The sequence below is a fragment of the Podarcis filfolensis genome (genome assembly GCF_964270895.1).
Source record: "Podarcis filfolensis genome assembly, chromosome: 4".
NCBI lineage: Eukaryota > Metazoa > Chordata > Lepidosauria > Squamata > Lacertidae > Podarcis > Podarcis filfolensis.
The window spans coordinates 34,748,538-34,774,490 of NC_139607.1; the positions used below are offsets into that span (position 1 = coordinate 34,748,538).

The window sequence follows — 25,953 nt, forward strand, 5'->3', positions numbered from 1 at the left end:
TTCTTCCATGGGTGCTCAAGGCAATGTTCACAAGTCTACAGCATCTAATCCAGAAACAGACTTAGCATAGCTACGGCAAGTCTGTGGCATCATGTGCCATCTGTTCACACCCTTGGACTTACGATTCACAGGTGGGCATGAGCATCTGAGGAAGTTAGTGCCATTTTGCCAGTCTTTGAGGGAGCATTAGGGAGGGGTTGTATCAGGAGAGCTCTGCCAAAGTTTCAGTTGTTTCTCTCACCGCAGTGACTTAGGAAGGTAATTAAAGAACCCATGGCCTGTTCCTTGACCTTTGAGCATGAATGAAGTAAGGAAGAAAGCCAGTGTTCCCTCCTCTATCTTTATTCACCTCAAAGCCTTGCCCTGATGTAAACAGCAACAAGTTGCCAGCCAGGAAAAATTGTCACTGAACATAAGCAGGGCTGTGTTTATGCTATGATCGAAAGTAATGGTTGTATGCCAACTTGATTCCAAATCTGGAATCTGTGTCAGTCATGGAAAGTAGGCACACACTCATTATTTACAAAATAAACACCAATCTTAGTTAAACTCTGGTCCCCTCTTGGGTTGTGAAGTATCAGTTTATTTTCTATTTGTAGATCAGAGAGGCACACACTTCAATACCTGCCTGTGACTGGCTGCTTTCTCATTCTGTTGCCCACTGCAAGTTGACCAATACAACACGAGTGTCCCAGGTAGAAGAGCCCCAGAAAGATAATAGTTTGGGAGACCAGGCCCAGGGCTGAGGATCCTGGAACAGCCCTTTCCCCCCCTCTCCATCACTCCATGCACAAAAATGTGCCTGTGCCAAAAATGGGCGTTCTGGATTCTGCCATTTGTTTGAAAAAGTAGTGAGTAGGGATGGAGAAGAAAATGGATTCAGATCACATTCAAAGCTGATACCCTAACCCTAATTCACACTTTCTGAAACATTACATGAACCAAAACAAAATCAGCCTCGAAATCCACCCTTCTCTGAATTTTTCAATGCCTATCTCTAGACAAGTAATGTGTACAGAAATGCAGGTTCTGAAGTAGTATACAGATACTTCCTCTGATCCTGAAAGTAGTACGCAGCCATCATGATGTGCTGGGCCCGGGGGTAACCCATGAAATGCAGTCCAGGACCTGTCCAGAATCCGAAGGTTCCACTGGGAGTCAGTCCAACAGGGCCAAGGCAGGACACAAGGCAGGAAACCAGGCAAGGACAGGTACAGAATCTCAGGCAGGATCTAACATACAGCAATGTTGCTCCCGCAACGTGGGGCAAGGTCCAACAGCCTTTTTGTCAGGGTAGTGGCTGGTCCTGATCCCCTGGTGACTCACCTCCCTGTTTCGCCAGAAGGCGAGCACTCCTCCTGTGAGTACTCAGGTCGCTCCTTCTCTTAGACCTTAGTCTCTTGCAGCGGGAGACATTGGTGGGTTACTAAACCCAGGGGCCGCCTCAGCCTCCCCTGACCAAACTGGTAGTAGAGCAGCTGTAAGTGATGGCCCAGCTGAAGGCAATGAGGTAATCCCCGCATCTGGAGCCAGGGCTGGCTCAGGCTCCTGACTCAGCCCAGCTGGTGTTTGTTGCAGGGGAACCTGTGCAGACTGGGACTCTTCAGGATCAGGCCTCAGATAATGCCTGAGGCAAAGGATCCGGTGCAGACTGAGTCTCCTCTGGTTCCAAGCCCGAGTCCCAGGTGATCACACATGGCTAGTGGCCTTGGATTGTAGCTACCTTTATGATCTTAAGCCAGTCCTATCTGTCCACCTAGCCTACCTCGCAGGGTTACTGTGAAGATAAAATGGGGAGAAATATGTATCTCAGCATTGATTTCCTTGCAGGAAAGACTGTGGGGGTGTCTATATGTTTATGTCTATATATATATATATATAGTCATAAAATGCACTGAAGACAAACATGGCTTGACTCTCCACAGCAGTATATTCAGCACTGTTGATCTTTTAAAGAGGGCGGCATTATCGGAAAGCATAAGCCTGCCAAAACTACTCATGCCTACTCAAAACTAATCTTACATGATCACCCTGCATCTTGGCACTAAATGGTTGGCTGTATAATGTGCAACTTAAGTTGCTGTTTTGCAGCATGTTAATTCCAAGTTATTTCTTGTTCTGTGCTTTGTCACATGCAAGCTCTGCTGCTAGTCAAAATGTGAAGAAACTCTGCTCCCTTTTTTCCAGTTGAATCTTATGATTCATGAGCAGCTGAGTGAACCAAGCTTTCAATCAGGGAGCTTTTCAAGTTCTTGCGGTGCAACACCTACAGATGGCCAGGACATGTTTTGACAGCTTGTTTACAGGTAGCCTGTGTATAGTTTGGGCTTTCGTTCCATCCTTTCTCTGTCTGAACTATTGTAATAACAGATGGGGAATTCAACAAGAGGATCCTCCTTGACGCTTTGCACTCATTCTCTGCAAAGCAAAGATGTGACCCACAGCTCTCTGGTGATTTTACAACAAGTTGGTTGAGCTTACTTCACAGACATTTTCCTTCTGCTGGGGATTAGCATAATGCATACTTATGCCACACCCTGCTTGGCTGCTTAATCATATGACAATTATTTCCGAACGCTGAGTGTCTTCTCTGTGGGAAGGGAGGTGAACTGGGGAAAGCCTTAATTTGTGCTTTTTGACTGGCTGCAAACAGCTGATCCCTCCCTTTTCCTGAATCTACATGCCTCTTGCTCATAGGTGAATGGATGCAGATGTGGGTGTTGTATAATGCAGCTGCCAAGTGTTTGTTTGAGATACTTTGCGATCAGCTTTTGATGCCTTCCAAACCTTTTCTCCTGCGTGTGACGTGGGCTTCTTGGTAGGACACCTGCGAGACCACAAGCGGTTCATGGGAGTATACAGTCATCATCTGCGTGGGGGTCTTTCTTCTTAACGAAACAAGGAAAGGAACTGTAGAGCTGTGACTCCTTTATCCACTTCAGACAAAAGGAAGACAAGCAAGGCCATGGTGAAGTTGGCAGCTGCCCTTTTGTGTGCAGGTTGCTTTCTGCTCACGGTCACAGGTAAGAAGCCCTTGTGGCTATTTTCTTTTTTTTTTTTTAAATGAATATTTATTAAATTTTCCAATTTTATATAAAGACAAAAAGAAAAAGAAAAAGAAAAATATTAAAAACAATTCAGTTTCAATAACAATTTTCAGTCACATGTTTCTTTGACTTCCTCATACCTCCCCTTCTTGTTCTCTAGTTCAATTTGTTAATTCAGCAAATCCTAATCTCTTAACATTCCTTTTAAAATATCACCTTATTTTCCACTCAACTTTTTTTTTTTAAATTTAGTAACAGAAACAATTATGATCCCCATTGTCTTTATCATAACAGCTGGAGACCACCAAAGTTCAAACCAACATCTTTTCAAAGTTCATTAATTTTATAATATTTCTGTAGATATTCCTTAAATTTCTTCCAATCTTCTTCTGCTGACTTTTCTCCCTGGTCGCGGATTCTGCCGGTCATTTCTGCCAGTCCCATACAGTCAATCAACTTCATCTGCCATTCTTCCAGAGTGGGTAAATCTTGAGTCTTCCAGTGCTTTGCAATAAGTATTCTTGCTGCCGTTGTAGCATACATGAAAAAGATTCTGTCCTTCTTTGGCACCAAATGGCCGACTATACCCAAGAGGAAAGCCTCTGGTTTTTTCAGGAAAGTATACTTAAATATCTTTTTCATTTCATTATAAATCATTTCCCAAAAGGCCTTGATCTTTGGGCACGTCCACCATAGGTGAAAAAATGTACCTTCCACTTCCTTACATTTCCAGCATTTATTATCGGGCAAATGATATATTTTTGCAAGCTTGACTGGGGTTATGTACCACCTGTATATCATTTTCATAATATTCTCTCTTAAGGCATTACATGCCGTGAATTTCATACCTGTGGTCCATAACTGTTCCTAATCAGCAAACATGATGTTATGTCCAAGATCTTGTGCCCATTTAATCATAGCTGACTTAACCGTTTCATCCTGTGTATTCCATTTCAGCAGCAAGTTATACATTTTTGACATAATCTTAGTTTTAGGTTCTAGCACTTCTGTTTCTAATTTAGATTTTTCCACCTGGAAGCCAATTTTCCTGTCCAAATTGTATGCCTCCCTTATCTGAAAATAATGTAACCAGTCTCGGACTTTGTTTTTTAATTTCTCAAAACTCTGCAATTTCAGTCTATCTCCTTCTTGCTCCAAAATTTCCCAATATTTTGGCCAACTGGCCTCCATATTGAGTTTTTTCTGAGCTTTCGCTTCCATTGGTGACAACCACCTTGGGGTTTTGTTTTCCAGTAAATCCTTATATCTAGTCCAAACATTAAACAGAGATCTCCTAACGATGTGATTCTTAAACGCTTTATGAGCTTTAACCTTGTCATACCACAAATATGCATGCCATCCAAACACATTGTTAAAACCTTCTAAATCCAAAATGTCTGTGTTTTCAAGAAGCAGCCAGTCTTTCAACCAGCAGAATGCTGCTGACTCATAATAGAGTCTGAAGTCTGGCAGGGCGAAGCCACCCCTTTCTTTTGCGTCAGTCAAAATCTTATATTTTATCCTAGGCTTCTTGCCCTGCCAGACAAATTTAGAAATATCTTTCTGCCACTTCTTAAAACATTCCATCTTGTCCACAATTTGTAATGTTTGAAACAAAAACAACATTTTAGGCAATACATTCATCTTTATAGCTGCTATTCGACCCATCAAGGAAAGCTTCAAATTTGACCATGTTTCGAGATCTTTTTTCACTTCTGACCAGCATTTCTCATAGTTATTTTTAAATAAGTTCCCATTTTTAGATGTCATATTAATCCCCAGATATTTCACCTTCCTCACCACAGACAGACCTGTTTCATTCTGAAATTTCTCTTTTTCAAACAATGTCATATTTTTCTCTAAAACCTTAGTTTTGGTCTTATTCAATTTAAATCCTGCCACCTGACCAAATTCTTGAATTAGTTCTAAAACTCTTTTAGTACTAGATTCTGGCTCCTGTAACGTCAAAACTAGATCATCTGCAAAAGCTCTCAGTTTATACTGTTTGGCTCCGACCTGTATACCTTTAACCAACCGGTCCCTTCTAATCATGTTCAGCAAAACCTCCAGGACCGATATAAAAAGTAAAGGGGAAATTGGGCATCCTTGTCGTGTCCCTTTTTCAATCTTAAATTGTTCCGTAACCACATTATTTACAATTAATTTGGCCTTTTGTTCAGAGTATATTGCACCTATACCGTTTTCAGAACCTTGGCCTACCCCCATACCCTGTAGATTCTTCTTCATAAAACTCCAAGAAATGTTGTCAAAGGCTTTCTTCGCGTCCACAAATATCAGAACAGCTTTAGTATTTATATCCACATCTAGCTTTTCCAAAATGTCAGTTACATTCCTCAAATTGTCAGATATGTGTCTTCCCGGCAGAAAGCCCGCTTGGTCCTTATGTATCTCTTCAATCAATACTCTTTTCAATCTCTTGGCTAAAATGTCAGCAAAGTTTTTGTAATCCACATTTAATAAGGATATGGGACGGTAGTTTTTAAGTTGAGTCTTTTCAGTCTCTGTTTTCGGTATAAGTGTAATGTAGGCCTCTTTCCACGATTCTGGTGCCTTTTTCCCTTCCAAAATCTCATTGCAGACTTCCTTCAGAGGTTGCACTATCCAATCCTTCAAGGATCTATAGTATCTGGAAGTCAGTCCATCCGGTCCCGCCTTGTGGCTATTTTCACATCTGGCATGGGGTGGTCAATGAAGCATTAAGCCCCAATAGGCTCGTAATTTGTTGATGATGTGGTCCTTCCTGCATTTTATGCCTAGGATGAAAAGATACAGATTCTCTCTCTCTCTCTCTCTCTCTCTCTCTCTCTCTCTCTAAAACTTTGGGGTGGGTGGTGGTGCTCTTCCAACCATCAGATGGTAGATGTGGACAAGAGTGCCCCGTACGCAACATATTACTTTGCCAGCTCCACCTCCTGCTGCTGGAAGAGATTTGCCCACATTCCTACCTCTGTGATCTCCACATTGGTTTAAACCCATTGGGCTGCTCTTGACAATTGTTCTGAAGCAACAGCTGGTACAGAACATAGCTCCCCATCTCTTGACACTCATAAGCTGGTGAAAATACATCTAAAACATCCATATTGGCAAACAGTTTGTTTACAGACCTCTGCATTCTGGGTGTATCAGGGAGTAATTGCATAGGAAGCCACCAGGGCCTTCAGGCTCTTGTGAGCTAAGAGCCTGCTCCAGCTTCCCTCCTTTAGGAAGGTGAGATGGTTGAGATCATCCCCGAGGAGCAGGTCTTTTTCTCTATTGGTTCCAGAGTTGTGGATTAATATCCCCAAAGATGCCCTATGGTCACCTTCAGTGGACATCTGAAGATTATTTCATTCCACTTGGCATTTAAGGGTAATGGCAGTTTCTTACTTTTGCTTGTATGCAGTTTGCATGTTTGTTGTTTTAACGATAGCTTTTATGTAGGAGCTTTTAAAAAAGTATTTTAAGTTGTTGCAAGCTGCCTTCTGAATAAGCTTCACTTGAACAGCAGTCTGTAAATGTTGTTAAGTAAATAAAATCCTGGGGATGGCTAGAAAAGAAAATGACTGAATAAGATAATTCAAACAGGTTAGAAGATTCAGATTTTAATAAGGCTTCTATTTCCCCTGGTACGTACGTATTTCTCCAATAAGGAAAAATAAACTTTCAAACACATGTCTATGATAGTTAGAGCCAGGGGTGGAGGAAAGGGAGGTGGTGGTGGGCCCCATCCTGGGTGTCATCACTGAGGGGGGGTGACATTCGGTAAGCCACCTGCCTGCGACTCCGAAGCCTACCCCAAGCCGTCAGGGGAAGGGGCAAAGCTGCTACACTTTATCAGCGGCCTTCTCCCCTTCATTTTGACAGCTTGGAGGAAGCTTGGGAGTGTGGGCAGGTGACACGCCATTGCCCCCTGCTCCTGGGCTGCTTCTGGGGGGGGGGGCGAGCCTCCCCTGAGCTGTCAAAAGGAAGAGGGAAGGGAGGAAGGCTGCTAGCACAGCAGCGTGTCTCCCTCCCCCCCGCCCAGGAAACAGCCCGCCATGGGTGGCTCGCTACACCCCCCATGGGCAGCTCGCCCCCTGGGACACTTGCCGTGGTGCCCCCTGGAATGCTCACCCCGCCCCCATGGCCCCGCCCCTGGGTGCACAGTATTTGTGCCGCTCCGGGTGCCAGAGCAGCAAGCGCCGCCTCTGGTTAGAGCAGGGGCATCTAAAATTAATAATAATTAGAATGCTCAGTTCTGTAAGAGATATACATAAGTGATGTGGCCCGGTCATTTCTTTGGATTATAAACAACAACAACAAATATTATTTTCATTATTTTGCAGTTCATTTCCAACAAAGGAGCCATTTTCCAGCTATATAGCTCTAAGATGTAAACATCAACCAGCTGTGGTTCTTTGTATCATGTGGTGTTAACTTTTTCATTGGACCAGAACATTATCACGAAGCACATCGGCAAACACAATATTTGGTCTTATTTAAGCTGGGGTTGCCATATTTGAAAAAGTTAACATCTGGACAGAAAAGTAGTTGAACTTTTTCCTGATTTCCACCCGGACACTGCTTGCAGCTGCAGTATTCCAGAAATTCTGGTTGTGTGGTAACCCTAATTTAAGCTGAACTCCCATCAACACATATTTGGGAGTAAGTCCAGAACCTTCTTTCACTGAGGCTGCATACATACATTTTAAGAATGTATAACAATTTAAAGAAAATGCCCTCCTTCAAAAGAATTCTGGGAACTGTAGTTTGTTAAATGGCTGGACTTACAGCCCTGTGAGGAATAAACTAGAGTTCCCATGTTTTTTGCTGGGGGTGGGGAGAATGTGCTTTAAATGTATGGTGTGTATGCAACTTAAGGAAGAATTTGTTGCTCTGCTTCAGGCGGCAAAATGTCTTATCTCTAGTCATGGTGAACCTTACCCAAGGCTGGCCACATTATTTTGGCACCTTGAGGCAGAAAATCCCACAAGCAATAACACATAAAAATGATACATTAAGGGGGCAGGGGGCAGGAGAGAACCCTTTGCTGCCTTTCCATTATACCCAACATCAGCTTCCTGAGGTGGCCACCTCTTTCTGTTAGAAAGTCTACTTAACGGAAGTGTATTCAGCTGTAATTATTAGACCTTTAAATTACACATTTGGGTAAAAAGAATGCTTACAAAAGAGGATTGTACAACTTGGTCATATTCATTTTGCATTTTTTTTAAAACGTCAAGCCCTTTTACTGCAATCTGGAAGCTGCTTATTAGCATTATAATCAGTACTGCTATATTTTCATTTTCATTTTTTTAAAAAAGCACCAACAAGCTTTTTAAATACATAATGTAATGAGTTCAGACTTCCAATAGTACCAATCATCTGTAGGTAATCTCATGAGTTTGCATTTTTATTTTTGCATGCAGTGGAGGGAGAGGGCAGAGGCAGGAGTAAAAATCCAGCAAGATTATAGGCCTAGGCATGGCTTTGCTATTACAAACTATGGAAGCAGAAACAACCCAAGGCCTGCAATGAACAGATTCTCTTTGCAAACTCTGAATTGCAAGTGAAAGTCTTTACCAGAATGAGAAGAGAGAGGAATGCAAGTTCTTGCCAAAAAAAGTGATATTTGTATTAATATAGGTGCATTATCCATACAGCTCTATTAGGTGGCTTGGAAACTCCTGATCTAGTGTTTCGTCTTGAGCATTATTGAACAAGCTGTTTTTCTGACTCATGCATATTAAAACTTAATTCATTAATGCTAACAGTCCTAATTTACAAAAGTTAGTCCAATTTTTCTGAAATGAATGATAATTGCCTGAAAACTGGTGTGCTGGACAAGCTTTTCAGTTTATCACATAACTAATGAATGACTGAAAGGATGACAGTCTTCCAGAGAAGAAGAAAGTTCATCCGAGTAGGTGAAGAATGATAATCCACAGTGTCTCATTAAGTTTGGTATGTGGACTTTCTTGTTCTACAAAAAAATTAGACGGGGAGTTGCCTGTTCATGACACTTTGTAAGACTTCAGTTTTCAAATGCAGCCTGAATATTGAATGGTGTATTTTATAGGACATATTCAATTCAACAGTTGTATTTTTATGTTGTGAACTGCCCTGAGATCTTTGGATGAAGGGTGGTATTATACGATGACGACGACTAATAATAATAATGTATATTGCTCCTATGTCAGACTCCATAGTCTGCTTTAGGATTTCCGTGATCTCCTCTTGAGGGACTATTTGTAGTGAAACCTCATTACCAATACTTCTTTTTGATACTACTGATTTGCACTTGACTTGAGTGCCCACCGTTCCCTAAAATGTCAGGTCCCCAAGGCCAAACATAGGACTAGATTATTTCCAAATAGTCCATGCTCCACAGTGAAGTCCTGTCAACCCTCTGTTTCAGGTCCACATATACCTGATAGCCCTGCTTGCTGTATCCTGATTGCTTTGGAAACTATTTCATTATCTATCTACATTATTTCATTATCTATCTACATCTGGATATCCATTATCCTTGGTCCAAACTAGACTCTGCTTCAAGCACAGTATCAAATACACATCTAGGGCACTAAAAAGCTGACATGAGGACTGCAGTCACATGTTCCACACCTTTCTCTCAAAGTCCCAATCTTTAAGTGTCATTTAAACGTCATCATGAATGCCAATCTCACCTCTTGGCTTCAAGATGATGAGTCATGTTGACAACCTGCTGGTGAGGAAGGGACATGTTCATGAGTCTGTGCCTGCCATCCTCTTGGAAATTAGTCATGGCCTCTGAATCATAAGCCACCTCTTTCACTCTTCTTTATCATTGTCTTCTCTTCCCTTGGCTTATGAGCCACTGTCTTAAGTGGCTGTTGACAATGCTGCTGATCAACCTGTTTTCCCTGTCCGTAGTACATGCTCATTTTAGGAAAACGCACCCAGCTGAAACCATTTCCATGATTGGATATGTTACAAGGTTCCTGCATGAATACGAGGTTGGATTTGATGAGGCCCATAGTCCCTTCCAAGTCTGTGCTTCTGTAACTTCTAAGCAAATAATGAGGAGCTAAAGTGGGGGAGAGACCGCAAAACAGGAAGGGTCAAAGGCCTGCCATTCTACGTTTCAGTAACAGAAATGCAGTTGGTTGTTCTTTGACTGTTGATAATACCTGTGATGTCACAGATCCTGCTACCTGTGCAGCTTGAAGCTGTTTTTAAAGTGTGACATTTTTGTGTGCGCTTGCCCACAGATAAAGCTATGAAAGAAAGAGAAATAATGCAGGATTGCACCATACCCCCATTGCAATGTCATTTTTCTTATCTATCTATCATCTATCTATCTATCATCTATCTATCATCATCTATCTATCATCATCTATCATTGCTTCTTTGTAGTGACTCTCCTGAACAAAATGAACAAAGCAGACTTTGGTGGTGCTATAAAGGATACTATTCATATATATATATATATATATATATATATATATATATATCCATTATTAACAATGATCAACAAAACTGTTTTTTATTTTTAAAAACCTTCAGATCATAATATTCCACAAGTAAATAGAACTTAGCAGAAAATTACAACATTTCTTTTATAAAAACTCAAAACCTACCTGAATTTGCTTTTGTGGGAGGTAATTATTTTATTGACAATATTGCATAAAGGGCCACCTGTTTCCCCAGAATTTATTTCTATATTCCCTTGCAATTCTCACTCTTAGATAAGACAAAGGATACAATTTCATACTGCAGCAAGGATACTGAGAGACTGTGGTTGCTCTCTGTTTTTTTCCTTCTGCTTCATTATCTCCTCCGGCTGTTAATCACAGTATATTAAAATTCAATATAGCATGAATTAAATCATTGATGCCCTAATAATAGACTTTGCTCCCCCAAACCATGAATGTATGTGTGTGATTCTTCTTTGAGTGCCCTGCATGCCTCTATCTTCTGTGTCAACATAGCCATTTTCCTCACAAAGTTGCATTTTCCTGCACTCCAACTGCAGAACCGCTCAAAAGCCAGTAATGAGGTACCTATTGAGATTGCCATGCAAATTGCCTCGATAACAGTGTCTAGAGGGAACTGAGTAATGAGGTGCTTGTGTCATCCAGGAAGTCACTTATCACATCCTATTTCCTCCAGTTTTAAAATACGGATACTCCAGAGCAAAAATCACTGGAGAGGAGAATGATTACCCATTTTTCATTCACTGAAGCTGCCCATGTTCCATTTTTTGTCATTAGAAAGCAACCCTACTCATGTTGCCAGATTTTCAGGATAGTTTCCAGGCCCTCCAATTGTCCTAATTTTCCAGGGACACCCCTGATTTAAATAAACTGTCCTGGTTTCTGATTTGATCCCGGAAAGTCCAACTTTTCCTAAGGATGTCTCTATTTTCATTGGAGAAATGTTGGAGGGTGTGGAGTTATCCAACCTTTGAGCCATCTGAAGGGAATTAAAAAAAAATTATTATTATTTGTTAATATATATGTTGGAAGCTGCTCAGAGTAGCTGGGGCAACCCAGTAAGATGTGTGGCATATAAATAGTAAAGTTATCATTATGGAATGGGACGTCCCTATTGTAATTGGTGAACTGTTGGAGGGTATGAGTTTCCCTTTAGACAGAATATATTGCTGGCTTTTCAAAATATTCATCCGCTGTTCAACACAGATTTGTTGGAACAAAGCAGTGCAATAAAAAGAAACTGGCGCTCTGCTGTTTGGGTATGTACAGATGTTCCACAGAGTAGATGTTTTTGGTGAGATTGTCTGTTGTTATCGGAAAAGGACTATTTTTACCAATCCATTTTCACTGTCTGCATGACTCCAAGCATTTGAATTAGGAGCACTGGAAGCTACCTTATACTTAATAGACCCATTGGTCTATCCAGCTCAGTATGGTCTACACTGACAGCAGCTCTCTAGGGTTCACATGCTGGTCATTCTCAGCCCTACCTGGAGATGCCATTCAGGTATGGGATTGAGCCTGAGACCTTCTTTGCATGCAAAGCAAATGGCCTACTACTGACCTATGGCCTTTTACATTGATGACATCACCTGCAGCTTCTAGTGTAATCTGTCCTTGCATCACCACACTGGGATTTACTGAATGATCCCAGACCTCAGGCATTTAATGGCTTGTCAGTGGAATCTAAGGATGCTCTAGGGTGGGTATGGGAATCCTGTGGTCCTCCAGAAGTTATTGGACCAGTGGTGTGCCGTCAGTGGACTAGGGGAACTAGGCTAATCCCCTAAATGTTCCTCTGGTGTCTCCTTCCCAAAGCTCGTGAAGCTTCTGCCTAGTCTAGGGAGGGGGGCACAATGCTCATGCACACGGTGTCAGGATGTTGCAATGTCCAAGGTGAGCATTGGTTACCCTTGCAAGCTTGTGCCTCTGGCCCTAACTATTCTCCTGTGAAAAATTTCACTGCACGCCACTGTATTGGACTACAACTCCCATCACCACTGATCACTGGCCATGCTGATCAAGACTGATGGGTCTTGGGCATCCAATAACATCTTACTACTTCAGCATCCAGATCAGTTTATTAGACTGTCCTAACATTATATTTTCTAGAGGCAGATTCAGAGGAACAGTTAAGGAGCTGGCATGGTTGTTGGTTATTATGGCTGATTGTTATTGAAGCACTGTGGTTCTGACACATACCCGATGCATAGTGTGGTTCACTACTTTCTGACTTAACTCAAGGTGCCATTTCTTACCCTGTGGCCCTGTGATTTCACCACACATGCACAAAATATATCGGAACATTTATTCACAACACTGTGTGGCTTTTAGCACATTGATACATCAACATTTTCCCCTCAACAGCAGGCATTTGCTGGGCACTGAAAAGCAACTAAAATCTAAAATTTGTTTATATATGGCAGGGCTGTCCAACTTCCAAGAGACTGTGAACTACTCACGGTATTAAAAAAAAAAGTGGTGTGGAGAGATGAATTTGTCACTGAATTGGGCTTCTTCCCAATTCAGAAGACATTGTTATTAAGTAAGAATGGATGAGAAACGTCACTTCTTGTTGATTTTTCCAGATCCAAAATGAATGTAAGACTACATACACACAATACATTGAAAGTACCCCCATCTGATAATTATGGGGACTGTAGTTTTCTTCTCACAGAGCAACGGTTCCCAGCACCTTAAGCAAATGACAGTTTTCAAGATTCTTTGTAGGGTGGAAGATGCACTTTAAATATGTGGTATGTACTCAGCCTCAGATTCAATCCAGAATTATAAATGCATAGGCTCTAGAGAATCCCACCCCATCGCAAAAAAAAACCAAAGCTAGGAAAAAGTGCCATCACAACTCTGATCAGAAACAATGTAAAGTTTTTCAGTGTAGCAGCTTTGTTTTGTTTGTTTTTTAGTAGCTGTCTCCTGATCTGCACAGCAACTGTAGCTATGCTAAAAGCAATTTTGATTCTGCTTCCCCCTCAATGTTATGTGAATACATCAATCAGATTTTATACTGCTGCAGTTCTATTGGCACTTAAAGTGGAATTATTTCACCGTTTCACATTTCCTATGTGCTACAGTGCTTTGTCTTTCCTAATGCCTCATTTGCTTAACTTGCAGAGTGATGGAAAGACTACAGATTAACTAGAGCACAGACAGGAAGAGGTCTTAATGAAACAATGTCACCGCATCCATATTATTATTAATCATTTCTATTGCACTTGTCAGTTCTGCTTTGGGCCCAAGTTTAAACGGTTCTTTCTAATTTGTATGGCACCCCCAGTTTTCACCATCCTGGCCCAGAAACTCCTCAAATCCCTGCTTGTTTGCTTGCCTGCTTCACCAACAGAACACAACCTCACAATTTCAGTCTAGTAGAACAATTGCAGTTTGCCTTCAGGCAACCATCACTTGTCTACAACCAGTTCAGTGGGTGGCACTATTTCCTTCCTCCATCTTAGTATCAGTGTTGCTGTTGTAGGGTTCAGCAGAGAGGAGAATGGGGACAAAACCAGAATTACTGCCTCCCCTGAGAGTGAGTTCCATAGTTGAACTCTGTGCTGAGCAAACAGTTATAATATACCTGATTGGATATCTTAAGCATATCTTAAGATGCCAGGTATAATCTTCTACTATCCAATATTCACAGTTTATGAAAGTCCCTTTAGTTTCAAGAGGTTTGCCACCATGCAACAGGAGGAGAGAATTCAAGACTTCAGGAAGAAATCTTGATGGCACATTGGCATCATGGCACCATTGAAAACATCCTTTTTGTTTTGGGAGGGAAACAATACCTGCAAACCAAAATACTTGTTTTCAAACACTTCCATTAAGCTTACTTTGGGAATTTGTAAACAAGCTTTTTTGAGTTGCAGCAAACTGTTTTCTAGACTCTAGAGGCTGTATCACATGTTTCATGCTCATTCTGATGAATTAAGCTAGTGTGATTCTGTAAATGAGATCATTATGTTTCATTTCTGAGAGTTCCTGTTTTGAATCAAATGGGCCAACTGCATCAGTCATGCCATCTTCCAGGGGACCTGAGTGCAACAGCTGTGGAAGAAGGCACATTCCATGATGGGAATCATTAGGAACAGAATAGAAAATAAATTTTACTAATATCAAGTTGGGGAGGGGAAAGTTCATTTTGGGTTCCTTCCAGACTAGTTTAACTCAGAGCAACCACAATCTTTCAAATTTTATATAAAGCTCAGGCTACACGTCTGCCATCATGCTGTTATAGCAGGCCAGAATCCTTGGCAGATATTCTGAGGAGACAAGGCAGATTGAAACTTTCCATTCTGTTACAATATCTTTCAAAATTATTGTGTTCTTTTGATAGGCAATGATGACTTTGACTTAGCGGATGCTCTTGACAAAGGTAAGATTCCTGGGGGAAAAAATTGAATATTATTTTGTTTTTTATCTACACATCAAACTGAAGTGACTCCTCTTTCAGCTTAAGTCAATGGCAAAACTGGACATCATTGTACAGAAATAAATGTGGAATCCTGGGTAGATTTTCTGAAGAAACAAAACACACAATTAACAAAAGGATCTAAAAGAAGTAAACAAATGCTGCAGTTCAAGATTAGTCATTTTTATTTTTATTCTTGTTTTTATTTTTAAAAGAAATTTTAAAAAGAGGCAGAACATGTTTAATATGATTTGGTGGAGATCTCCCTCTTCTGGTCACAACCAAAAGCGAAACCCAAATCTAGGATTCAAAGGAGCATGTATGTAAATTATGCATATCCTAACTTTTCCTAAACTATTTGTCCTTGCTATTCCTTCCCACACAAGAACCTATGCAGAGAACCACATATGCATAATCCTCCCAGAATCCTTCAACAGATGTCATTGTGTGTACATGTTGTTGTTGTTTTTGGGGTTGTTGTTTTTTAGAAACTCGTCTTTCTATCTAAATAGCAAACTTTTTTTAGCACAAGGAAACTCAAATAATGAGTTTGGGGTTCTGGATGGCACCTTCTTTACCCAGGAGTAGAGTTTGGAGGAGGATTTACAGAAGATGCAGTTGGATATTGGCCCAATAATTCTTCATTTTAAACATAATTTTACCAGCCATGAAGTGTGATTCTTCTTGATTGGATCAAGGGTATCCAGCATCAGCTACTTGCTATCTGGGAGAAGGGAGATGACAAAATATAAATCTAGAGGGGCCATTGGGAGTTCCTTCTACTTTAAAGCAAGGGTGGGAACATCATCTTCAGTCCAGGGACCACATTCCTGCATGGGGAACCACCTGGGCGCTGTGGCAGAAGGGGCCTGAGGCAAAATTGGGCAAACGTAATACTTAAGATAATCTTACATGGCAGGCTACATTTCAGCCATGTAAAAGTCAGAAGTTTCTAACACACACACACACACACACACACACACACACACACACCTCCTCCATCTTCCATCCCAGCAAGCAAGAGGCATTACAGTGGTACCTCGGATTACAGACGCTTCAGGTTACAGACGCTATAGGTTACAGACTCCGCTAACCCAGAAATAGTACCTTGGGTTAAGAGCTTTGCTTCAGGATGAGAACAGAAATCGTGTGGTGGTGATGCAGTGGCAGCAGGAGGCCCCATTAGCTAAAGTAGTATCTCAGGTTAAGAACAATTTCAGGTTAAGAACGGACCTCCAGAACGAATTAAGTTCTTAACCCAAGGTACCACTGTATTGCAGTTCAAGAAGGACACCTTCCAGTCAGGTGAGAGTGCATAAGGATGGCATGGAACAGGGAAGAGTCCCTGAGGGGCTTAGGTGGCTACATTTGGCCCTCAAGTCTGGACTTTCCAACCCCTGCTTTGAAAGAAAAGGCCAATCGTATATCACAATGCAACGTATATACAGGTCAGGAGTGGTGTGTCCCATTTTGCCACCTGAGGTGAAAGAAGAAAGTGCTGCCCTGCAGCTAAATAAGTATAGAATTTCAACCTTAATCTTCTCACTTGGATTGAGAAACATAATATCAAGTTGCCCCTGCTTTTGATAAGCTGTATGATGCACTAACTTTAATTTTAATCGTGTTAGGTACCCCAAAGCCTCCTCCAGCTACCAAAAAGCCTTCAGTGGGTGAGTTGCTATAATTATACTCCCTCTTTTTATGCTCTTTTAGATGTGGTAGACATTTTGTGTCTGGTGATCAGGCACTTTCCCAAAACTTCAAATATGTTTCATGGGCTATAAAGGCTAGTGACCCTTGCCTTAAATTAAGGAAGTCAAAACAATGCTCTTGCTAAGGAAATAAAAATATATGAACCACATTCAGGTGGCCAAGGGAATAATGAAATGAATTATTTACATTGTTAATGAGGCAGATTTAAAATTTAATAGTTAAGACCGGATACAGATTTTTAAAAGGAGCATTAATTCTGATTTCCATTTTGTTTTTCTTCATGGATACACTTCTTGAAATGTTTAATAGATGGCAACTCCAGACCTAAGCTGTATCCTGACCTTAGACCACACGGAGGTGGCAACGGAAACAATGGTAAGAATTATTTTCACTTTTAAAATCTAAAAAAAAAAAGAGTGTTTATTTCTGATAATTAGAGTTATATAAGCATAAATGTTTTGGAAATTCGTTAGATTAGTATTTTTCTAAGTTTTATCCTAAGTTTTCCCTGTTATTATGAGATTTTTTTTGGAAATGTTCTCTTAACATGACTGACTGGATCAGATCAGCCCTGAAATACACTGTGTACTGTTGTAGTTGTGTGTGTGTGTGTGTGTGTGTGTGTGTGTGTGTGTCTATATATATATATAGAGAGAGAGAGAGTAAACTTTAGCCTAAGGAATGGGGACCTGTGGCATTCCTTATGTTGTAGGACAATTCCCATCATCACTGACCATTGATGGCTGTGGCTGATGGGAGTTGAAGTTCAATAATATCTGAAGGGCTGTAGGATCCCTATCCAATTTTAGATTAAAAAAATTATAATGGATTTAATGGAATCCATTATATATCCAAATTATAATGGAAAAATTAATGGATTATAAACGATGGGATGAAATGTTTGGGTGTAGACATGGGATGGCTGTTATAACTGTTCATATTTGTTTTCTATTTTAATGCTTTCATTCATTGTTGAAAACTGGTATTTTATCTACATTGATAATGCTCATCCATTTGTAATATATTTTTATTTCTTTTAGATCCCGACTTTCACTTAGGAGATGCCCTAGGTGCTGGTGGTAAGTATTTGTCCATCTCCTACATTTTGCAGTAATCTTTTCATATTTTTTTCAGCCAAATCCACAAATCAATGAACTCTGATTAGTTGGGTTTAAACTCATAATGCTAATTTAACTTAAATTCATCTAAACACATTCTGCATTACTCATTTAAATCCATGTAATCTGTATTAACAGGGTTATGAATCAGACTTTAGCCCTTTCGCATGTGCATTCTATGAATTTATGAACTCATTGTGATGGCGAAATCAGGGTCAACATTAAAATTGACAAAATACCTTCAGTCTAGTTTCAGGTATATTTAGGATGCAATACAGAAAAATGGAGTAGTTAATTTACGAAGGTATGTAGGCCTTGCACCACCATACAAGCAAGATATTATAATCCTAGGAATGTTTACTTGGGAATCATACTATGCTCAGTAGTCCTTATTCTCAGGCAAGGTGCATAGGATTACAGCCTTAAATATGCGTTGCATCAGAAGACTCATATGTTGCATCCCCTATTGAAAAAGTTTGAGACTCTTGCTTCTTAGTGTGTTTTGCACTTTTCATCCATACCATTTGCAAAGAATAATGGGTGCATGAGCTTCTTGTGGTTACCACATCTGTGCTCTCACTACCGACACAGAAGCATCAACAGAACACAAGTAAATTGGCCATTTTTTTCCTTAGCACAATGGTCCAATATTGTGTTTTTGTAACATAACACAGATATTTATGTGAACTTTTAAAAAAGGAATAATCATCAGGACTGATTTTAACTAAACTAAACTTTAAAAAAGGAAAGGGAAACCTTGTAAAACCAGTTAGGCTCAACCTTTCAAGATGGAAACCAAGGCATTTCTAGAACAAAAGCCCAGCAAAAGCTAAAGCAAGCAAGTAAGATTTCTATGCCTTGTTTTGATTTTTCATTTCTTCAAATTGTACCTGTCATTTCTAGATGGTCCTCCTCCGAACCCTCAGCCATACCCTCGTCCACGTCCACAGCCAGGAAGCCATATTAATTCTGGTAAGCATAATTTGTGGTAAATGCAAAAGGCTGTTTAACAAGCAATTAGTTGCCTATATATTTTGATAATTATGACTGAGTTTAGGAGCAAAGTGACTGATGTGATTATAAGGAGATCTGTCTTGAGACACACTTAAGGCTATTGGAGGGGTAACTGATGGGGGTTGTAGTTCAAAACATCTGGAATAGATCAGGTTGGGGAAGACCAGAGTCATTCTGCAAAAACAGCACATATCTCACAGTATATGTGCTTTTTGAAAATATATTGTTGTACTATTTTTGTTGTTGTTAGAACAGCAATTTTCTGTCTGTCTGACTGCTAAGTATTGTAGATTTTGAACAGACTCCAGCTGAATGCTTTGAGGTTAAAGCTAGCTCATTTCTTATATCTAGCTCTAGATCAGGGTTTCCCAAGCTTGGGTCTCCAGCTGTTTTTGGACTACAATTCCCATCACCCTTGACCACTGGTCCTGCTAGCTAGGGATGATGGAAGTTGTAGTCCAAAACATTTGGAGACCTAAGTTTGGGAAACCCTGGTGTTGATATAGACCGAAGGCAGGTTACTGCCTTTGAGCCAATAAAGATGTTTGCAAAATATTAGCATTCATCCTGGCAAAAGCTGGGAAGGATACTTTGGAGAAAAGGACTAATACCATAATTTTAATTATTTGTAGGTGATTTCAATGATTTGGATCTCAACGATGGGAGACCTCCACCTCCAGGACCAGCAGGTAACCTAGAGTGATTCAGGTCCTTCACACTGGTTCACAGTCCTCCTCTCAACATATCATAGCAACATATCATCAGCATTATTTTAGCTGCACTCTTAGAAATTCATAGACTAGAGATGGGAAAACTGTGGCCTTCCAGATATTGTTGGACTTCAACTCATCCTTAGCCTAGTGGCTGAGGCTGATCTGTGTTGGGGCCTAGGTAAAGGTAAAGGGACCCCTGACCATTAGGTCCAGTCATGACCGACTCTGGGGTTGCGGCGCTCATCTCGCTTTATTGGCCGAGGGAGCTGGCATACAGCTTCCGGGTCATGTGGCCAGCATGACTAAGCCGCTTCTGGCGAACCAGAGCAGCACACAGAAACGCTGTTTACCTTCCCGCCAGAGCGGTACCTATTTATCTACTTGCACGTTGACGTGCTTCCGAACTGCTAGGTTGGCAGGAGCAGGGACCGAACAATGGGAGCTCACCCCGTCGTAGGGATTCAAACCGCCGACCTTCTGATCAGCAAGTCCTAGGCTCTGTGGTTTAACCCACAGCGCCACCCGCGTCCCTGTGTTGGGGCCTAGCAACATCTTAATGTCCACATTAATGTCCTGCCAAAGAGTTTACAAAAAGTTGTAATTGACCGAGGAGTATGTATTATCCTTATTCTTACTGCTGATACAGAATGAAAGCACAAAAGGTTAAGCTAACATCCTAATAACTGGCATAACTGTAGCAGAGTATTTTTAACCAAATCTTGCTAAATAGCTTGGTGTGGTTTTAACATTTCTCTATTTCTCTTCCCCCCAAAATCATGTTTTTGTTGCTGTCTCTCATTTCAGGGGGCAACGAGCACATTTCAAATCAAGGTGGCAACACTGGTAAGGCTAGCATACAGTTTTTTTAAAAAAATTGTTGAAGTATATTATGGAGCAAAGTACATTTTTCGATAAATGGGCTTTTAAAAAGCAGCCTTAAACTGGCCATGTTCATTTCAAATAAAAAGTAGCTGGAGGTCCCCCATCTGCTGAAAATCACTTTCCCAGCCTCAGGCATTTATTTGCCCCTGGAGTTGCGGTTTGAAGTAAGCAGCAGTCAGGTGAAGGCGTTATCTGTGGATGGAGCCATTTATGTCCCCAACATGGATCAAGAGCATGCTCCAGTTGGTGGCCTGTGTAGCTGCTTTCCCTTCTAATTCAGGGAGGTCTGCATGTGGCCCTCACGGCCTTTTCTGGTAGCCCTTGGTAACATTTGATGCCCCCCAGCCCTCACTGGCAGATACTGGGTTTGGGAAGGAGGTATGAGGGCTCTAAGACTCTGTCAGATCCTCACACCTCCTTCCCAAAGCCTGGTAGTCAGTCATTGCTTCATTTATTGTGATTTTGAGCAGTTCTACTCAGATCTCTCTTTCTTAAAGTAAACAAACAATATTAGACCACCCTGACACGGATTATTATAATTTTTAAAATATACATGTGTGAAACTACCATAGTGTGCTGGTTCAGTTTCTATACTTAAAACAGAATATTCGTATATTTCAGAAGAGAAATATGTGTTTCCTCCCCTTCTCTCTAGTGGATAGTTCGGCAGCTCAGATTTCATCTCCTGTTGTGATTGCAGTTGTGCTGTTAGCCTGTGGGGCGATAGCGGGCTACACTGCTTACAAGAAAAAGAGATACTGTTTTAAACCGAGAGGTAAGAATAACTGTAGTAAGAGTTACATATTTGCTATGATGAACTAAAAAATAATCATGGTTCTAATGGATGAAACCACTTGCAATGAAAATTCAAAACTGAAGAGATGAGTTAGAGATTCTTTGTTCTTGCCAATCTACTTCAATTCACCCAGAGATTTATTGCTAGATTCCTTCTGCCCACCTCTAGTTTAGCCTTTTACTATTTACTCTGTCAACTCTTTTTAAGGCATTTCCCACCTCTACTGTCAGAGAGTCACATTCCTAAACCCAGAATGTTAGGTATGCAAGGCGTGTGCTCTAACATTGAACTCTGGACTCTTCCCGAATAACTGGGGATATCTGACTCTCCAAGCAAACAGAGGTGGGAAGAATAATCCCTGCATTACCCATACCAGAACTAGAGACTCAAGAGAGTGGGGGAAAGTGCATTCTTTTCTACAAAAGTAGAAACACTACAGCTGAGAAATACTATTTAACATTTAGAATAAATCTTTCTGGTTTCAACTTCTATCATGCCAGATTTCTAAGCTGCATTAAGGCTGGAATCATAAACACACATGAAATAAAGTTATTAAGTGTTCAAGGACATGAATTAGGAAGCTCACAATTGCATATCCCCGGTGCTTTTTTTTCTGAGGGGACACAGGGGTACGCATGGAGGGGCAGTATTTCAATATGAGTAGGAAAATTAGAGTACCCCTAAACATTTTTTTAAGAAAAAAAAGAGCACTGCATATCCCTTGTGTTTAGGAATGCACACTTGACAGGTTTACTGGAAGAATTACCAGTGCAGTCACAGCAGATACAATTGCCATGTAAAAGTTTGATAAACCAGTGGTTACACAAACTCATGGTTCCTTTGAGCATATAGGCTCTGTTCTGTGCATGGATTTCACCAAATTATAAGGGCTTGCAGCATAATCCTCTGCATTTGTCTTTATTTGGAAGCAAGTCCCCTTGTGTTCAACGGGGTTTTCTCCCTAGTTAGTGTATTTGCATTGCACTGCACTTTGGGTAATGCATGCCTCTATTTTAAATTGATATGACATCTTTCATTTTAGGTGGGGCAGTTGTCTAAACCATCAAGAAACCAACTGAGAAATATTGACCTCCAGAAGATCATCTATAAACTCTCACGCACTATGTTACATTTATGTTTAAATTCTCCCATTGAGGTTTTCAGTAATATGGCATTTTCCTTGAGTGAAAACTGTTAACCAATATTTCAAAGCTAGAGACTAATTAATTGAACACAACTACATGAGAGTTATTCATTAATATGACACAAAATGTTTCTAAATGTCATACTTTGTAGGGGGGGGAAGTCTTTCAACTATATTTTCTGTTTTACTCAGGGAGTAATTGGAACATGGTCGCTACCCTGGAGGTAGCTTTGAGCAATACGCAGGTTTATTTGCCACTGACAATCAGAATATCAATAAATATTTGTAATGGCAATATGAAGTGATTTATCTCAGTTCAGACATTACTCATTATTTGGATGAGTCTAATGCATTTTTAAAGTATTTTGGTAATATTTTATTTAGCAGCAGATGTCCTTGTCAGTAAATGAAGCATCAGATCCAGAGCATGTACAAAACTGCATTCCCAATAAACCTGTCTGTGTATTAGAATCAATAACGGAGACCCTGGTCTTGGAGTTTCCAGCACCAGATATTCAGTGAATAACAACTGGCTATGAGGCTTTCTTGGTTGTGCTGCCCTGGCAATGGAATGACCTCCCCAGATCTAACTGTTGGTGGCATGCTCTTAAGTACTTGGCAAAGGCTATTCTATTTTCTTCTGCTTTTTAGTAAAATCTGCTTTTTAGATCTATTTTGGTTGCTAATGTTACTTTCTTGAGGTTTCTGATTTTAGTAAATTGTCTGGAAGGACAGGGTAGCGAGTCTTTAATTCATTAATTCAATCTATTGGTATCTGTGAGATATGAAAGACATTGGTTTCACTCGCAAGTAATAACCCTCAATCAGATATGTGGATCCACATGAACAAATAAACATGTTTCTGAATACACATTCCCATCTGGATTCAGTCTGGTATGATAAAAAAAAATGAATTGTGCATTGTGCAGTGTTAAAAACTCTACTAGTATCCGCAAGGCAACTAGCTGGGCTCAAGGGTTTCTGGCTTAGGGATATTGTATTTAAAAGTGGTGGTGGGATTTTTCCCTACCCCTGACTTTTCTGTCTATTTTTAATACATAATGATTTCTCATGACCATCTTTGTTAGTGTATCAGTTGTCTATTATTTGCAGAATTTATGGGGGGGGGGATTATGTTCTTGTTGTTTTCCTTTCTGTCCTAAACTGCACGTGAACAATTGTGCCAAATGAAGAACTATTGTAATGGAATAAGTATTTAAATATATTAATATGCTGCACATTAAAAGTAAAAGAGAGAGAGAGAGTCTGAAATGGAATCCTTTGTGTGTGGTCTTCAGCCATATTTCAAAAAAGTATTCTCAGAATAAACAAGCCCAGCCCATCTAAAGTGAGGCCAGGTGTTTGCATTGTGCCTTAGAAGCCGTTCCTTATCTGTTTGTTTTGATACTTAAGTTCATACCCTACAATATTTCATCAAAAGGGTGAGCAGTTGTAGCACCCCAATTCTCATACCAAGGTTCAATTGCTATGTTCTTAAGTACTTCCTTTGCTATATAAATTTATTTTGCAATGGCTAGATTGCCCTTGTCAGATACTGTAATTGTCTTTAAATGTTGTTATGCTCACTTCTCAGAGCAGCGGGGGCACACGTTTGTTGCATGAGAGTTTAAATGTAACTGTGAAACCTGAAATTGTCAAACGGTGACAGTCTGGAAGTGCCCTTTGTGTTCTTCTCTGGATTCAAAACCAACCACCCTTTCTATTATTTCTTTCCATGCACAAACCAAGATTCCATCATTCTTATCTGGGAGGGGAAAATATGTGCCCCACAACCCTTTCTCAGTGTCAGGAAGCAATCTTCTAACAATTAGTTCCCATGGAGACACACCACTTGAATATTGTGGGTTATTAACATTCCTTTCTCAAGTAAGCACAGGAACTCTGGCCAGGTATTGCCTGAAGGCAACAAGCAGAGATGTAAGAGAAATCTGATAGCAAAAATCCTTACTATATGAAGCGTACGGCTCAGGAGCTGCAGTATGTGATATGCCCAGGCTTCATGGTGGAGCCTCATTCTTTCCTTTGCTTAAAGACAGCCATATTGAGGTGAAGGAGAATCTAAATTCAGATTTGGGCCTTATTCCCTGGGGAGGGGAATTTAACCATTTCTCCCTCACTCCATTTTGCAGATCAAACACACACACACACACCCCACCACTGCCAATTAATATGATGATGAGTGCTAAATTTTCACAAGATTCCACTAGATTTCCAGAAAAGGCCTTTATGTCATGTGGAAGCTAAAATATAATGTGCAATGTCAGGGAAATGGAATAAACTGTTGTGTCAATGCAGCCCAACCAGTCGAGACAGAAGGAAAAAACCGCATGCACATTTCTCCCTATCTGTGGCTTAAAAATACTGCCATACACTACATTAAATAACTAACATTTTGCTGCCTTTTCATGACACCCATAATATATTGCTGAGGCAACCACCTCACTCTCCCCTCAAGGCAAACAGCAGCCAGGAAAGCTTTTGACAGGGAGAGGAAAGTTAACCCCCTCTTCTCTACCTTTGGGGTTGTTATTATGACATTTATATCCGTCCATGCACTTCAATGTATCTCCTTTCCAATGGCGCAGGGAAGGCTAGGTATGCCTCTGATCCCCACATCTCTGTGAGGTAAGTGAGATTAAGAGGCAGACTGACTTAGAGACTGGCCCAAGGTCACCCTCTGGGACTCATGGCTGAGCAGAGATTTGAATCCTGGTGCTCCAGGGTTAGCCCAACACACTAACTACTACGCCACACTGACTCCAATATGGCCCCTTCTTCTTGTTATCAAGTATTTTATGTTTTTTATACTCTAACATAGTTTCTCTCTGCCCTCCCCATCCATCCACGTAGCTTCCCCCTCAGTGTTACGCAGTCTCTCTCTCTCTCTTTGATGCATACAAGAGGCAGAACACGTGAACCCTAAAGAGTGCCAACTCTAGCAACTCACAACGATCATTTTTAACGAGGCCGTCCCCGCCAAAGGCAAGACTAGGGAGAGCGATTTAACTAGGGATGGGAATGAGAAAAGACGAACCAACAAAGGGTCCAGGAGCTCCAACCCTCCCTATCTTGACTTATTCGGATAATTTCATGACGTCGACTTGTTTCTAAAATCTTTTGATTGTCGTTTCGTATTGTATCGATTATGCACACCCACAGGAGCCAACTCCTAGGGGCCGAGGCCCTTTCAACAAAAATAAATTTATTTGAAGGGCTGCTCCCCGCCCAAGTTGATGGGCACTGCCATTCAAATGGGGTGTGCGCGGCGCAGCGCGTCTTGTGATCGATTCTGCAATCCCCCTATTTTATTCAACTTGGCACCCCTGTGCTCACTGCTTTTTCTTCAGCGGCATATAAATCTTTTTACCAACTCCCAACCTCCAAGTGACAAGATCGACCCCCCCCCCCCGCTCCCGCTCCGGCCCCAGCGCAGCCTGTTTGATGCTGCAGCAGAGCTCGCTTCGCTCCCGCTCTGTCGCAGCGCGCCTGGCGAGCCCCTCTCCGCGACGGGGCCCGGACACTGCTTGGCTTGGCGGAGGGAGGGGCGGGGTCGCGGCGAGGGCCAATGAGCGCGAGGCCCCGCCCCCGCTGCCTGGGAGGGGCGCGCGTCACAGGTTGCCTT

The 25,953-nt window shown here is 41.1% G+C and overlaps 1 protein-coding gene across 3 annotated transcripts; it reads left to right on the forward strand.

Moving 5' to 3' along the window:
• Nucleotides 1-2,143: 2,143 nt before the first annotated feature.
• Nucleotides 2,144-23,562, forward strand: XG (Xg glycoprotein (Xg blood group)). 3 transcript variants are annotated; one of them, XM_083611113.1, is made up of 11 exons: nt 2,144-2,306; nt 2,823-3,023; nt 14,856-14,894; nt 16,559-16,600; nt 16,953-17,018; nt 17,684-17,722; nt 18,665-18,733; nt 19,408-19,464; nt 20,293-20,331; nt 21,026-21,145; nt 22,209-23,562. In XM_083611113.1, the coding sequence occupies exons 2-11, from the start codon at nt 2,966-2,968 to the stop codon at nt 22,223-22,225; spliced, it is 546 nt and encodes a 181-aa protein (XP_083467239.1). In that variant the 5' UTR covers nt 2,144-2,306; nt 2,823-2,965; the 3' UTR covers nt 22,226-23,562. The 3 variants fall into 3 exon arrangements, with proteins under 3 accessions (XP_083467239.1, XP_083467240.1, XP_083467238.1); XM_083611114.1 differs by lacking the exon at nt 2,144-2,306 and adding an exon at nt 6,210-6,416 and having other exon boundaries at nt 2,575-3,023; XM_083611112.1 differs by lacking the exon at nt 2,144-2,306 and having other exon boundaries at nt 2,583-3,023.
• Nucleotides 23,563-25,953: the final 2,391 nt, after the last annotated feature.